General features: G+C 47.6%; 1 protein-coding gene across 4 annotated transcripts in view; it reads left to right on the top strand.

Moving 5' to 3' along the window:
• The window catches only part of VANGL2 (VANGL planar cell polarity protein 2), a 39,088-nt gene extending 29,411 nt beyond the window's left edge, over positions 1-9,677 (top strand). For all 4 annotated transcript variants that reach the window (XM_088151069.1, XM_088151066.1, XM_088151067.1 and 1 more), the window contains 4 exons: positions 2,197-2,333; positions 4,031-4,166; positions 4,949-5,180; positions 6,520-9,677. In XM_088151069.1, coding sequence (XP_088007195.1) covers positions 2,197-2,333; positions 4,031-4,166; positions 4,949-5,180; positions 6,520-6,780 — 766 coding nt within the window. In that variant the 3' untranslated portion in view covers positions 6,781-9,677. The remainder of the gene's footprint in view (positions 1-2,196; positions 2,334-4,030; positions 4,167-4,948; positions 5,181-6,519) is intronic.
• Positions 9,678-14,737: the final 5,060 nt, after the last annotated feature.

Here is a 14,737-nt window from a genome sequence, read left to right as displayed (position 1 = left end):
TAAGGATGGGCGGGGGGTCAGCGCAGGACCCTTGGCAGAGCTCATCATGAGTATGTTGGTGTAAACAGCAGGGACAGAACTGATTGGGAAGGCTGCGAAGCTGGTGAAGCAAGATGCAGTTGGGTGGCAGAGGCTACTGTCCTGATTCTGGGGCAGGTCGTAGGGTGTGCAGCTGAAGCTCCACAGCTACCCCTGATCCCCCTAGGTCTCTGCAGCACCTCCAAAACTGCCACCAACTTTTCCTCTTTCAGTAGAAATTATTAAAGACATGGGGAACAGTCATGATAATGTATTTACAGGTAGTCCTCACTTAATGACCCTAATTGGGGCTGGCAACTCCATCACTAAGCAAAGCTGTCATTAGCAGAAACATCATGTGACTTCTCTGCTTAGCAACAGCAGTCCCTCTTGCTGTTGTTAAATGAACCCTGTGGGTCATTAGGTGAGGACCCACCCCGATCCAAGCCATTCCCGGCTTGGTCCCGCCCAGCCCAAGCCTTGGTTCTTCCAAGGCAAAATTACTGCCTCCTCTTCAACTCCCCCCGCCTCTTCCCCCCCCCCTTGCCCATCTCTGCCCTTTTTGGCTACCCTGCATGAAGAGGCTGCTGGGTTCTCCTGCTGGTGTCCCCCACTGCCGCCCCCAGTGGACCTTCCTCCCTTTCCTCCTCAGCGCGATCATCTTCCTCCTCCCCTCCGCCAGACTCGCCACTGCCACTGAGGAGTGCCACCTCAAACCCTGCGGCACAGCAGGCAGCCAAGTTGCACCAAGAAGCCCTGTTCCCATAGCGTCTCAAGAAGACCCTGAGCCGCAGTGTGGTGTGAAACCCCAGCTGCCCCACTGCAGCCGCCCTCCCCGCCCCAGGCCCCATCTGACCTTTGCCGTCTTCTTGCTCACGTTGCTGACGAGGTGGCCTGGCCTGGCCTGGCCCTTCGCTGGTTTTCTTCTGAGATCTCGGGAGGAAGTTCCTCGCATGGCCAGCAGCTGCCTGGAGAAGGGTCAGGCCGGGTGCACTTTGTCAGCAGCAGGAGCAAGACGACGGCAAAGGTCACGTAGGGTGGCAGGGGCCACGGAGCGCAAGGGGCCAAAAGAGTAGAGATGGGGAGGGGGGATAAGTGGGTGGGGGTTGTTGAATGAAGTGGATCCTGTAGTCATGAATGTGGGCGGGCTGCCAAGTACCCAAATTTTGATCACATGACCGCAGGGGCGCTCCAACGACCATAATTTTGAGGACTGGGCGTAAGTACCATTAGTTCAGTGCTGTCGTAACTTCAGTCACTGAACAAATGGTAATTAAACGAGGACTACCTGTAGTTTGTTTAGTTTTAATTAAGTTTAAGCTTAAATTAGATCAGATTTAGTTTCCCCAGCTCCTTTTTGGAACGCAGCCCTCTTCTCTCCAAGGCAAAGGGTGTCTCTTGGCCCAAAAGTGTTTGGTCTTTTGCTGGAAATGATGCTGGAAGAACTGGGCTGCCTCCTGCAGGGTTCCACGCACAAACCACTTGGTTTTCATGTACTGCCACAATTTCTGCCCCACTTTTCTGCCAGTGAGATGTGGCTGCTATTAGGGCTTTTAAAATTAAGCAGAGTGGCTGGAACCTGGATGTCCAGAGGTGCCTCTGCTTCAATTCAGCCGGTCCCCCCATGGGGTGCCTTCAGGACCTCCCTCCAGATGCGCATCCAGATCATGGATGGGAGCTCCTCCTTGAGAGCCCATTGATGGGTTTTCATCCCCCCTGGGCAGGCTCAGTAGGGCCTGGGGAGGGAAGGCTCCCTCACGTTCCCATGTCTTCTGATCTCATGGCAGGCTTGTTCCTGCGCGTTACATTGGATTGTCCTTCAGGGGTTTTGCAAATTCTGTGGAATGATGAGATGAAGCGAACAGCATCCCTGTCCTAGAACCACAGTGAAACTTAGAACACAGTGGCTGGTTTTACATGTAACCAGAAGCATGATGGTTATTATGGTTGGTTGCACAGTCAACCAGATGTTTAGACTGGATTTGGCATTTTTATCTGCCTATCGAGTCCTTCCCAAGGACCTGGGATAGGCAGATGTTGTTATTAGGGGACAGCAGACCCATTGTGCTAAAAGCAAGCCAGCCACATTCTGGCTTCTTGTACTGTGTGACCGGATCCCTCAGTGATTGCTGTTACCTTGTTGTAACAAAGCCGGGTCTAACACTTCCCTCCCTGTAGCATCCAGAGAGTTGCCGTGTGGATCCTGGAGAATTACTATCACGATTTCCCTGTCTACAACCCGGCCCTCCTCAACCTGCCCAAGTCGGTTCTGTCTAAGAAAATGTCTGGCTTCAAGGTCTACTCACTTGGCGAGGGTAAGCGTTGGCGGCCCCTCCTGAAGGGGCGGGCTTTGAATCCTCAGCAATGGGTTGCCTGCAACCAAGTGTTATTCCTTCTCCAGCTCTCAAGCTGAGCTGCCAAGAGAGAGATGTTTTAACTAGGTCTGCTGGAGAACTAACTTGATTTCCCGGTTCTTGGACTGGGGTGGGGGTGTTTGGCTGCCTTCCCCAACCTAGTGCCCTCCAGCTGTCTTGGGGTGCAACTTCCTGAGTTCCCAGCTGCTGGTGTTGCAGTTCCAGCCTGTCTAGAGGGTGCCAGGTTGAGGGAAGGCTGTGCTAATGAGCGTGAGCCCTGATAATTGTGCCAGCCCAGCACTTGGTCCTGTGGTTCTTGCTTCCCTTCTAGAAGCCAGACTAGATGGGCGAGGGGGGCGGAATAGCTTAAAAGCTGCTCTCCCTAGCTGGATAGAAATGTTGGTTGGTTGATTGCACAGCAAGAACATTGCTCTAGACCAGTGTTTCTCAACCTTGGCAGCTTGAAGACCTGTGAGCTTCAACTCCCAGAATTCCCCAAGCTGGCTGGGGAGTTCTGGGAGTTGAAGTCTACAGGTCTTCAAGTTGCCAAGGTTGAGAAACACTGCTTTAGACTATGAAACAGGGATTGGGTGGCCCAGTTTTGTTTATTTGCTTGTATTTTTCAGCAAGGGTGAGGTGCTGAGCTCATCTTCCTCCACCTGCACGCAGGGTGGGGGGAGTTGCAAGGCTCACGATTCTCCAGCAAAGCTTGGTGAAGATTGTCCCAGCCCCCTCCCCACCTGCAGCTCCCTTGCCCAAAGACAGACTCTTCCTTTACTTCCTATTTATTTGAGTTCCTAAATTAAACTGACTTGGAGGAAAGGGGATTGGTAGAGAGCTACGGGCTGGGCGTTGGACTCCGGCTGCCACTTCATATGTAGTTTGGTCAGAGGTCCAACTATGTGGCCTCCAGATCTTGGCTGCATCCATGCGAACGCTTAAGCTGGTCCGTTGAAGGCCTAAGCAGCTGCTTTTGTATCGTGGGCTAAGCTTGGTTTGTTTTTACCAAGATCGGCCATTTGTACATTCATTCATTTTATATGTACACAATTAACAAGACAATCTTTAATCTTAAAAAGAAAAATTTAAAAAACACAAATACAAACTAAGAAAAGAAAAAAAATCTACCTTACATTGTATACTTATCGATGGTTTATTGATGAATTCTCCACTATAATATGAATAATACAAAATATTATTGTAAGATATCACAACATCTTGGCCGTAGTAACCCCTATTGCTGCACCCAAGATTGGCTTAACTTTTTGAGGCTTAGTTTACAGGGCAAATCCAGCATGTTTGATTCGCTGAGGATGGAGAGGAAGTTTATTCAGTAGCTGGGTTAAGTGGGTGGTCTGAGTTCCACCATTACTCTTTTCCCAGTTCTCCTTAGCCATTCTGGCCCATGGTAGGGGATGCTGGAAGTTAGGGTCCTCCCCTGCAAGATTAACCTTGGGCTGGCTGGTTGGGGGTTGGCGTGGGGATTTATGTTGGGGACAACACCACTTTACGCTGTTGGACCATAGTAGAACAGTGCTGGTTGTGCCTTCTGGAATGATGGAATTTAAGGTCCTCCACCTGGAGGACATCAGGTGAGGGAGTCTCCAGTCAATAACCCCCTTGATCTTCCCTTTCTCCACCCTTTTACCTCCCTCCAGAGAACACAACGAACAACTCAACCAGCCAATCGCGGGCTGTTATTGCTGCAGCTGCCCGGAGGCGGGACAACAGCCACAACGAATACTACTATGAGGAAGCAGAACATGAGCGGCGAGTGCGCAAGCGGCGAGCTAGGTGGGTCCCCTCAAAAGGACCAGTGGGCCTGGGGGGCAGTGGGGAGAGGACTGAAGGGTCTTCCCCAGCCAAGAAAAAACTAAGCTCAGGTCCCTGCAGAGGGAGGATTCCTTAAGGCTGAGATCACACCTTTGTAATTGTGTGAATTGTTGAGTTGGTTTGGGAAAATAGCCTTGGAGCAGCTCCACTTTCAATGAATTGTCAAATCAGTTTGGAGGCCTCCCATTTAGTTGGCTTCAACTTTAGGATTTGATTTGGAAAATGGATTCAGTTCGCAGTTTTTCCGAAACGGCTCTTAATCATCAAAACTTCACGCAGGCCGTCATCCTAAGTAATAGGATTAATGTCAAGCTTAAGAGAGTTGTAATGTGCCTTTCACATTACAGTTGTAAGCGCCTTGTAAGCAGATTAAAATGCAAAAATACAAATTGTACAAAGGATTGAATTAATGGCTGTGTCTACTTTGGAGACTGAAGGGAGTCCGGGTAACTTTTTAGAGAAGTCACAGAGCGAATCGCCCTCCCCCAACATCCTCCTCTCCTTGCCCTTCCACCCCTTGCTTTGGGTGTGCTTTACCTCTCGGGGCTTCCACCCAGCTGCTGGCAAAAGCTGCAGGTGAGATGTTTGTGAGTGTCTCTGCTATTGTGGGCAGCTTAATCTGTGCTGAAGATGGATCCTTTCCCCATTCTCTTCTCTGCCCTGGATGGTTCCTTGAGGAGGGGGAGAGGTGGGAGCTGTGGAGCCCGTTTGCTTGCTCTGACAAGGGCCTCTGGTCTCCACAGGTTGGTGGTGGCTGTGGAAGAGGCCTTCACGCATATTAAAAGGCTTCAGGAGGAGGACCAGAAAAATCCGCGGGAGATCATGGACCCCCGGGAGGCCGCCCAGGCCATCTTTGCCTCCATGGCCCGGGCCATGCAGAAGTACCTGCGTACCACCAAGCAGCAGCCATACCACACAATGGAGAGCATCCTTCAGCATCTGGAGTTCTGCATCACCCATGACATGACGCCCAAGGTAGTGGAGGCGGGGACGGCTTCCTTCCCCGGTTGGTTGGGGAGTGGGAAGGGCAGAGAAAAGCATGACAGCGGCTAGCTGGTTGTTTGCATCGCGGATCCTTTGGCCTGGCTGAATCATTCTTCTGGCAGAATTGCGGATGATGATCCGGGAGGTCCTTGTCTCCTTTTGCCCATGTCAAGTCCAGCTAGCGTGGGGGCGATAAACCACTTCATGTTCCAGTTGACGTTGGGGGTTTTCTTTGGAGCGTTCTTCCAAAGGAGAAGAGAATTTTGACAATGTCCTGGGGTGCTCCTATGCTTTAATTTAATGATCAGGTAGCCTGGGGGGGCGGTCCTCCCTTGGCTTCCCACGCTTCCATTCAGTCCTAAGGGAAGACTCTCAGTGATTCCCAGGGCTCAGCGCGATGGGAAAATGCAGTAATTCCAGTAAAGCTGCTTTAGCAGGAAGGGTGTTTGGGAACAAACTGCAAAGCAGATTTTCACATCAACTCTGCTGCTGCTTATGCCCTCTGCTATTCCAAGGTAGAATGCTCTTGGACATGGATGTTCAAATGGAATAGAATCGAATGGTGAACAGTCCTGAATTTGGAACTGTTGCGGAGTCAGAATTCTTTTCTGCTTTTTATTTTTGGTTTAAACTTTTTTGCTGTTGGTATTTCATTTTCACTGGTTCCTGAATTCTTCTGTGTGCTTTATAAGACAATTAAAATGTATTGGGTTCTCTGCAAGGGTGAAGGTAAACACATGTTGTCCTCAACTTAAACCTTACTTTATGAGACAGCATGGAGATTTTAGCTGAAGATAGGGCACAAATATTTTAAAATAGTTTGCCCAGTATTGGCTGGGAAGTCAGTATCAAATGGAACCCTCATAAGCCTGTGCTGTCTTAAGACCAACCTAATGCTGGAATTTGCAACACGGCTCTTGTGGGCACCAGGGAGTCCACCGCGCCAGCAGGGGGCACCCAAGGACCTAATTATGGTTAAATGGGTTAAATGGGTAATATGGGTAATATGGGCCAAACCTATGAGATAACCAGATCTCACCAGATCTTGGGGTTCTTGGGTGAAGTCTCATTGGATTGCATCCATCTGAAATATTATTGTTGGTGTTACTATTATTTTTATTGACTACCTTCTCAAAAGCTACAACTTAGAGAGTTTGGGGATGGGGTCTTTCCCCCTGAACATAATGGACTTTGGCTTGGGGTGGCCCATTTGAATTACAAACTTTTCTCGTAAACCACGGTGATCCTGTGATACACCAGTTTTGTTGCTGTTTTCAAAGTCAAGCTGGGAGTCGAGTCGCTGACCTGTGCTTCCCGTCCATCTCCGCAGGCGTTCCTCGAGCGCTACTTGACCGCGGGGCCCACCATTCAGTACCACAAAGACCGCTGGCTGGCCAAGCAGTGGACTCTGGTCAGCGAAGAGCCAGTGACCAACGGGCTGAAGGACGGGGTGGTCTTTGTCCTGAAGCGCCATGACTTCAGCCTCGTGGTCAGCACCAAAAAGATCCCCTTTTTTAAGCTCTCGGAGGAGTTTGTGGACCCCAAATCGCACAAGTTTGTGATGCGGCTGCAGTCGGAGACCTCGGTGTGACCTACAGCTGAGCTGAAGGGCTTGAATGCCAGGAATGCAGCTCTCTGCGAGGAGGGGGCAACCACCTGGCACCGGCCTGCGTCTCCCGGGTTTGAGAGAGGTTCCCAGGGTCAGCGGAAGGCCCTCCATGGCGTCTGCGTCATCTTCTCCACACCTATGGATGCCAGAGCTTGACCGCTCCTTCTCCCCCTCTCCTCCCCAAGTCCTTCGCGCCCCCAACCGAGGGGAAGGGCAGGGGCCCTTCCTTCCTTACCCCTCCCCATTCCCACCCCCATCCCATCCTTTGTAGCCAGCCCCCAGGAACTGAGAAGGTATGTGGGTGATAAGGACAGCATTATCTCTCCTTCCCCCCCACCCCCCTGCCGGTGAAATTGCTGGAAGTTACTGTGCCAAATTCTAAGGGCTAACTGTTGGCGGTCTTCACCAGCATCTGCAGACACAGTTGGGCTAAGGAACTTTCGTGAATGTCATTTTTTTAAAAAAAACTACACGCAGGCACGTGCACACACCCGCACACACCCCCACACACGTCGCCTGATGCTGTTGTCAGCTCCCTCCGTCCCTGAGGTCCAACTGCACAAGGCTTGGTGGAGCATCCTAGGAGGGCCTGGTGGTCCAAGGGGAGGCCGGCCACCGCCTGCAGCCATCGATCCGGTCTCTCGGGGTCTTTGGCTGGCTTGAGTTCCAACAGGTCAAACACACAAAAAAAGCTGGAAGGGTGTTGGGGTGGGCGTTTTTAAGAAGATTACGTCTTTTTTTTTTTAAGATACCGATCTCTGTACTTTTTAGAGAAATCCTGTGTGTTGTAAATAGTTTCTTCTGAATCACTCGCTTGGCCACAAGGTTGGGACTATTCGCTCGCTGCTCTGTGGTTGGACCCTGCTTTAGCGTGAAGGGGGGGATTTAGGGGGGAGGTGAGCAAAGTAGCCCTTTCTTGCATTTGAGTCAACAGGAAGCTCTTTTGCACGTGCAAAACCTGGGTCTTGCTGTTCCTTTTAGACGGTTTCTGTGGGAGACTCTGCATCCTTGCTCCCCCCCAACTTTCAGAGGCCCCCAGTACGAAGCAGCTTGCAGAGGGCTTTCCTGTCCTGCCCCCCCACCCCACCCCACCCCAGGGCTTTGGAAAACTGAACAAAATTGCTGGTTGGCTGAGGACCAGTCACTCACCCGTGGAGAGATGAGGTCACTCTGAGCTGTCTTTTTTGCTGTTCATTTTTCAGGAAATTATTTTTTTTGTCACGAGAAGACCTCAGTTTTTCTGCTGGGGTTTTTTTTCTACAGCTGTTTCATTTTTACCTAATGTGGGGTTTTTTGGTTTCAATGATGACCTCTCCAAAAGAAAATTTGGTAGAGGTTGGGCTGTGCCAACATACGGTGCTCAGCTGGTGTTGGGGCTGCTGGGGGTCCATTCCTTGTGGGGGGTCTTGTGTTGGAGGGTGAAGAGTGGGGAGGGGGCGCCTCCAGTTATATCACTGTGATTCAAGTTTCTAAAATAATTTTAACGTTTAATACTTGGGGCAGGACCCAGCCACAGTAAGGGAACTTCTGAAAAGCCAGCGGTGTCATTTGGCTTTGCATTGAAAAGCAGTATAAGACCCCTGACCACTTCAGCAGATATTCCAGTTTAAATCTTGGCACGCTTGGTGGACTTCACTTCGCCTGGATTGCGGCCCTTGGGGTCTGCTTAAAGGGTGATGCCTTTTAAAAGTAAATAAATCCTGAAATTAGGGCTTGTGTTATATTTATATATTTATATGGGGGTTGTGAGCTTCGTTTTCCTCATTCCTGCCGCGACATTCCCTGAAGTGAGCCGCAGACGGAGGCTGGCATGGGCTCCTTTGCAGTTAGGTTCCCAGGAGACGTCCTACAACTCTGCTAAAAGCTCAAAATCCTTGTTGGTCATTTCTCAGAGGCTGGCCTTGGTGGTCTGTCTTTCCTCTGGCTGGCAGCTTTTTCTAAGCAGGTGCCCACCAGGTGGGTTGGGTTCAACCCTTGAGGCCTTAAACAGCACCACCAGTGTTGGTTCTGTCTGTGACCTAAACCCACTCCAGCTGCTCCTGAATCCAGAACGGCATTTCTCAGCCTCCGCAAGTTTAAGAAGTGTGGACTGGGGAATTCTGGGAGTTGAAGTCCACACATCTTAAACTCGCGGAGGTTGAGAAACATTGATCCAGAAGCAGACTTTAGGGTGTTAGAAGCAATTCACAGTCAGAGCTTTGATCCACAGAAGTGGGATCAGTTTCTTAGGGAGGCTCTTAATGTGAGTCCACCAGTGATCCATTCTTCATCTTGGATGGTGACATCTCCTGTTGGTCGTTTACAGTAATTTTTTGGTGGCTGACCATTATAGGATAAAAGCTGATTATAAGATAAAAGTTCTCCCAATCAGTTGCACATTGCTTTGGAAGAATACAAGTAGAAACTTTCTAATCTTTTGAGCGGGGGGGAGAAGGGAATCTTCCTGTTGTGTTTGTTGCCCACTTTTGATCCTCTTAAATTTGAAAGCACAGCCAGACCTGGTCTCTGTAACTTCACTGTCATTTCACATCATTGCAAGACTTGGTTGTTTAGCAGGAGAAAAGGGTGAGAGTGACCACCCTCCCCTATCAGACTGGAAGTATTAAAATATAGGCCGCCTTTCTCCTTAGCTCAAATGCGTACACGCACACTGAATTTAGGAAACCATTTTCTGATTTTTTTTTTTTAAAAGACAGCTGAGAAACCTTGTGCATGCATGTAGAAAATTGTAAAATGTAAATTTTTTTAATATATAAAAGTTTGTTTTTACAGTTTGCAGTGGTACTAAGCATTACAGCAATGTTAGTAAAGGGTTTTTTTCATAAATATAGGAAGTAAAATTGTACATTTTTTTCTAAAAAATAAACATCTTTTGGAGCTTTGGGTATTCTTCTTCTGCCTCGCCTTGTGATATTTTCAGGAAAGGAGTGGGTCTGAGTGCTTGTCGGGGCTCATCCGGCTGGAGAAAGGTCTCTGGCAACTTTTAAATTATTAAAGGCAGTCCATGGATGCAAAGGAGTTGGGTCCACCGAAACTGGTTCCTTCTGCCAAAAGGCTCGGGGCAGAGAGCCCAAGGCGGCGAGTCCAGTAAGACCTCTTTTTAGGAGGGAAGCTGGGGCAGGTAGATGGTCACCTCTTAAGCCATCAAGCTCCACTTTTGGTGGAACTGGTATTTTGAGTTCCCCGTAGGGCAGATGCAAGCACCTTGGGTCCAGACGTTCATGATTTGGGGCTTTTACTTCTCTTTTGGTAAGGTCTGGTGTGGCAGCTTCAGAGGGGACTTCTCTCCCAGAACCACCAGCTGCTCTTACAGAAACCATGGCTGATTCTAGTGCAAAAGAGTCTAGTGCATTTTGACTGTAATACATTAGCTCAGTGTTTCTCAACTTCAGCAAGCTTCAGATGGGTGGGCTTCAATCCCCAGAATTCCCCAGCCAGAATGCTGGCTGGGGAATTCTGGGAGTTGAAGTCCACAAATCTTACCGAGGTTGAGAAACGCTGCATGAACTTGTTAAATAGTCTCCATTAGCGGCAGAGTGCGCCTCTCTGATGAGATGGGGAGGTCTAGGAAAAGCAGCCTCAAGAATTACATCTGCAACAGGTGCAAGGGACGCCCCTGGTTTATGGTCATTGGGTCAGTGATGATCTCCACCTTCTCCACCTTGCCATGTATTGGATCTCCAGCTGAAGTGGCCGGTGGAGAATGGGAGTTGTTGAGCATCTCCACAAGTTGCTGAAGGTGACACTGTTCCTGCTGCAAGGGAGAGATTTTGGGCAGAAGGCTGAATTTCACTGCTTGCAACGGCCCTGGTGTTCGGGAGGGATTGGGCACCAATGGCTCCTGGGGCCCCACAACTCATTTTAAGGGGTGATAACATTTAAGGGGCAGCAAAGCCCAAATGTATTCCATACATTCACAACTCAGACACTTCCAACAGAATCATATCTTTGGATGGGTGGTCTCATTACAGGGTTTAAAAATTAGAATTCAAGAGGAAAGTATAGGCAGAAAATGCGTTCTGTATACAGTGACCATACATCCTTTATTATAAAGGAGAATCCCTTATTTCAGAAAGCTGTCCTTTCTGAATTTATTTAATTTACTTACTTTCTTGGTTTTGCTCTTGAATTCTCCTTTGTAAACCAAAGTTATAAACAATTACATTGTTTTGTCCTCGTGATTTGCCCCTTTTTCAGGTTGGTCCTTTATTGTTTTCCAAGAAAATACAGTCGCTGTAGTGACGGAGCATATTTTATTGATGAAATTTGTGAACTGCTTCAGTCAAGGCTACTCAAAGTGGTGTAAAAAAGTAACAGCCACAGCAGTACAATCACAGTGCATGAGGAATATGCTATTCCTGGCTTCAGGGACTGCAGCGCTTGGGTCCCGAGGGAAGGACGAGCTGGGTGTTTGCCATTGGAAGGCGAGTGGGAGCCACCCTTGCCTGGGGGGGGGGGCAGGCTGGTCCGGCAGCGGGCAGCCCCCCCAAGAAGGCCCACTTCTGGCCCCCTCCCGGCCCAGTCTCCAGACCTTCCGCAGGGTGCTCTGTGCCCTCGGACTGGGCGAGCACAGCCTGCGCCGGGTGCTCGTGAAGACGCCCGTGCCCATGCCCGGGCCGCAGAGGCTCGGTCGCATTCGGAAATGAGTCGGTGACAGGTGCCGCTCCCGCAGCAAGGACGTTAAGTGGGGCTGCTGCCCTTTGCGCCCACTGAAGTTTCTGGGTGGTCTTCAAGGGCAGCCCTGTGGAGAGCAAATGTCAGCAATCCATGTGGGAGATGATAAAGCTGAGCGACCATCTTCAGTGCCCCCTATTCTAGGTCAGGCACATCCGTCTAGGTCGGGCAGAGGTCTCCAGCTGCTGTTCTGTATCAGGAGCTGAGCGCCCAGGAGGACCCCTGATGGTGGGCCTCTTCACAGAGCAGCACCCCCATGATTCATATGCTCCCAACAAGGTTTCAGTAACAGTTGGATTCAAAAATACAAGGTTTAGAAGATGATATAATTAAAAAACAAGATCTAGAGGCAAACTTTTACTCTTGGAACTGACGTCAATGACAACATACAATAAATTAGCAGTTGAACCAGAACAGCATGATAAAGGAATCGAGGAAACAAAGGACAACAGGAATGATCTTCAGACTGAACTGGAAGGTTAGAGAGGAGGATGGAGGCTAGGCTACAAATAGGAGAAATATAAATTACACAGCAATAATTTAAGTTTCAGAGGAATTCGCTCTGCTTCTAATAGTCGGGAAGAGCCTTGAGGTTTTTGACTTCTGTTCTTCAGTGAGGAAAGATTAGGCGGGCTGCTCTGTTCCAGCTGGAGATCTTGAATGGTGGTAAAGCTTTTTCATCTTTGACAGGATGCTAGGAGAATGGTTGAGCTACTAGCAGTCACAGAACAGTTAAAAAATACTCGGAAAAGACATAGCACCAAAAACTGGGCCAAGTAGCTGCTCCTTTATTAATCAATCACAGGCGCCATGGATTATATAAAAGTACTTTCAACTAGTACTGACTCATGGTTCATTCATAAAAACAGTTAAAAAAGGAAAACACGCACGCTGTATGTCTTCAAGAGACTCACATTAAAAAAAAGGCAATGTTAATCTGCTAGGATGTAAATGAGTTGGTCAAAAGACGGGAAAGGCCCCATATCTCAGAAATTTATCTTGGGCTCTGGGAAAGCAATTAGAAGACGAAGAAGGGACTTTTATAATATTACGACTCCAGACTGAACAAGGGAAAATAACCACAGCTTCAGTTCGTGTTCCGAATGATAAAGCAACATTTTACAAAGATTTTTTCCAACAGCTTCTTGAAATTGTCGAGGGAGGTGTTTAGAGATATGAATGGGGTCTCCTCTCTGAAGTTATCCAAAAAGACTTCTGGCAAAACTTCCCAAAGGTATCCAGGACCGCAGGACTCTGCTGTCTGCCAGATCTGCTACTCTCCTTCTCAGAGACATGGAGACATAAAGAACCTCCAGCAAAGGAATACAGATGTTACTCTTCTGTTCATAAAACTAATCCTTGAATGAGACGGGTACTGGGTTTCCAGTTCACCGTTAACTAAACTTATAGGGGTGGAAGTTGCACCTCTCACTTGGGTGCTTCATAATCCAATAAGTGTAAGATTACACAAAGGAATCTTGAAGTCTTAAAGGTGAAGACTTAATGGCTTCTTAGTGCTACAAGAGGATGTTAAACTGAAGCATTAACACAAAGAACACCTTCCAAGCCAATTTAACTCCTGATGTTTCTTTATCTGCAGTAAGGGATTCATTACAGTATAAGTAGTTGGCTAATCAACTATGAAAGGAACGAGAGAAACGAATTGTTGCTTCTATTTGGGATGGTAACAGGTATGTTTTAACAATGGAGGAAATAATAAATCAAATATTACTCCAGATTATACAGCAAATTGATATTAAACTTGGAGCAGATTGAAGAGTATCTAAATACAATACAGTTTACAAAGTTCACAGAACAACAAAAGGAAGCTCTAAATAAACCACTTACTGGAAGGGAAATAAAAGTAGTATAAACACTGAAGCTGCACAATCCCTAGGACCGGATGGATTTTCTGCAATATACTACAAGGCCTTCCAGGAAATTCTGATTAAACCATCATCAGGTAATGAATGAGATTCAACAATGTCTGGTATGGAGGGGTTTCTTCCCCTTCACTGGAGGTTTTCAAACAGGCTGAATAGTCATCTGTTGGGGATGGTATCATGAATCCTGCAGATTGACCTCTTAGGTGCCTCCAACTCTATAAATCTAAGTCCTCCTTTTTTTCATTCATTCTTTTGATTTATAAAGAGGGAAATGAGTTACATAGACCTGTTCCATGACAGAATGCAAATTGTAAGGGTTTTACCTCAATACTTCCAAAATTCAGCCTTGTAACTGAATTGCTATGCCTTGATCAAACTGGATTTGTCCCTAAGAGATTTAAGATATATTTTGAATGTTACCGATTATACAAACTAGAAAAGTAAGAAATGAGTATGACTCAAGATTTTACAAGATTTGAAAGACCAAGGTAGATTGGTGCTACAATGTTTTAAATTTATTTTTTATTATTTGGAAACTAAATGCAAATAGTTATAAAGAAAAAAAAACGTGATATATATGAAAAAGAGAAAAATAAAATCAACAAAGATGTTGGGCAATATCACCTATTACTAAGCTAGTTGCTTAAGTGGATTTCAACACTTCATGGCTGGGTTGCTTTTGTAGGAGAAACAAAACTTCCAGATGTGTTGCGTAAAGATCTTTGATTTAATACATATAGGAAAATACAACTGATAAGGGATCGTTCAGTAATAAGCAGCATTCTAAAAGTATAAGATAAATACAAGAAAGAATGGGTTCAGATCAATTGTCTCTTTGATATTAAATATTTTCATGAAAGATAATGTAGAAAAATATTTGATCAGTGCAGGGGCAATGATCCATAGAGATTTTTTTTTTTTTTTTTTTTTTTTTTTTTTTTTTTTTATCTGCGCTCAGTCGTTACCGACTCTGCAGTGACTGCTTGGACGAGTCCTTGCAGTTTTCAAGGCAATTGTTTCGGAAGTGGTTTGCCATGGCCTCCTTCCTAGGGCAGAGCCCAGCTGGCAAACGCAGGAGGCGGGGTTTCCGTTGCTTCGCGCCCTTTTTGGGCATGCACAGTTTTTTGCGCTTACCGGCAACTGCTCCCGACTCCTTTTTTGCAAGGCGCCGCCAGCATTTTTCCTCCCACCGGCGTGAGAGTACCCATTTATCTACTCACGTGAGTTTTTGAACTGTTGGGTTTACAGGAACTGGGGAGGAAACAGGAGCTCACCCTGCTAACGCGAAGGCTGGACTCGAACCACTGAAGCGTCGACCATTTCTGGCCGGCAACTTTCAGCGTCATTAAGCCGCTGCGCCACCGCGTCCCCCTTCCATA

This window comes from Python bivittatus, unplaced genomic scaffold (assembly GCF_059951505.1).
Source record: "Python bivittatus isolate LINGU-HERP-01145 unplaced genomic scaffold, Pbiv_v1 ctg000660_np1212, whole genome shotgun sequence".
Lineage (NCBI taxonomy): Eukaryota > Metazoa > Chordata > Lepidosauria > Squamata > Pythonidae > Python > Python bivittatus.
Note: the sequence above shows the minus strand (reverse complement) of the source record. Positions and strands in the feature narration are given on the sequence as shown.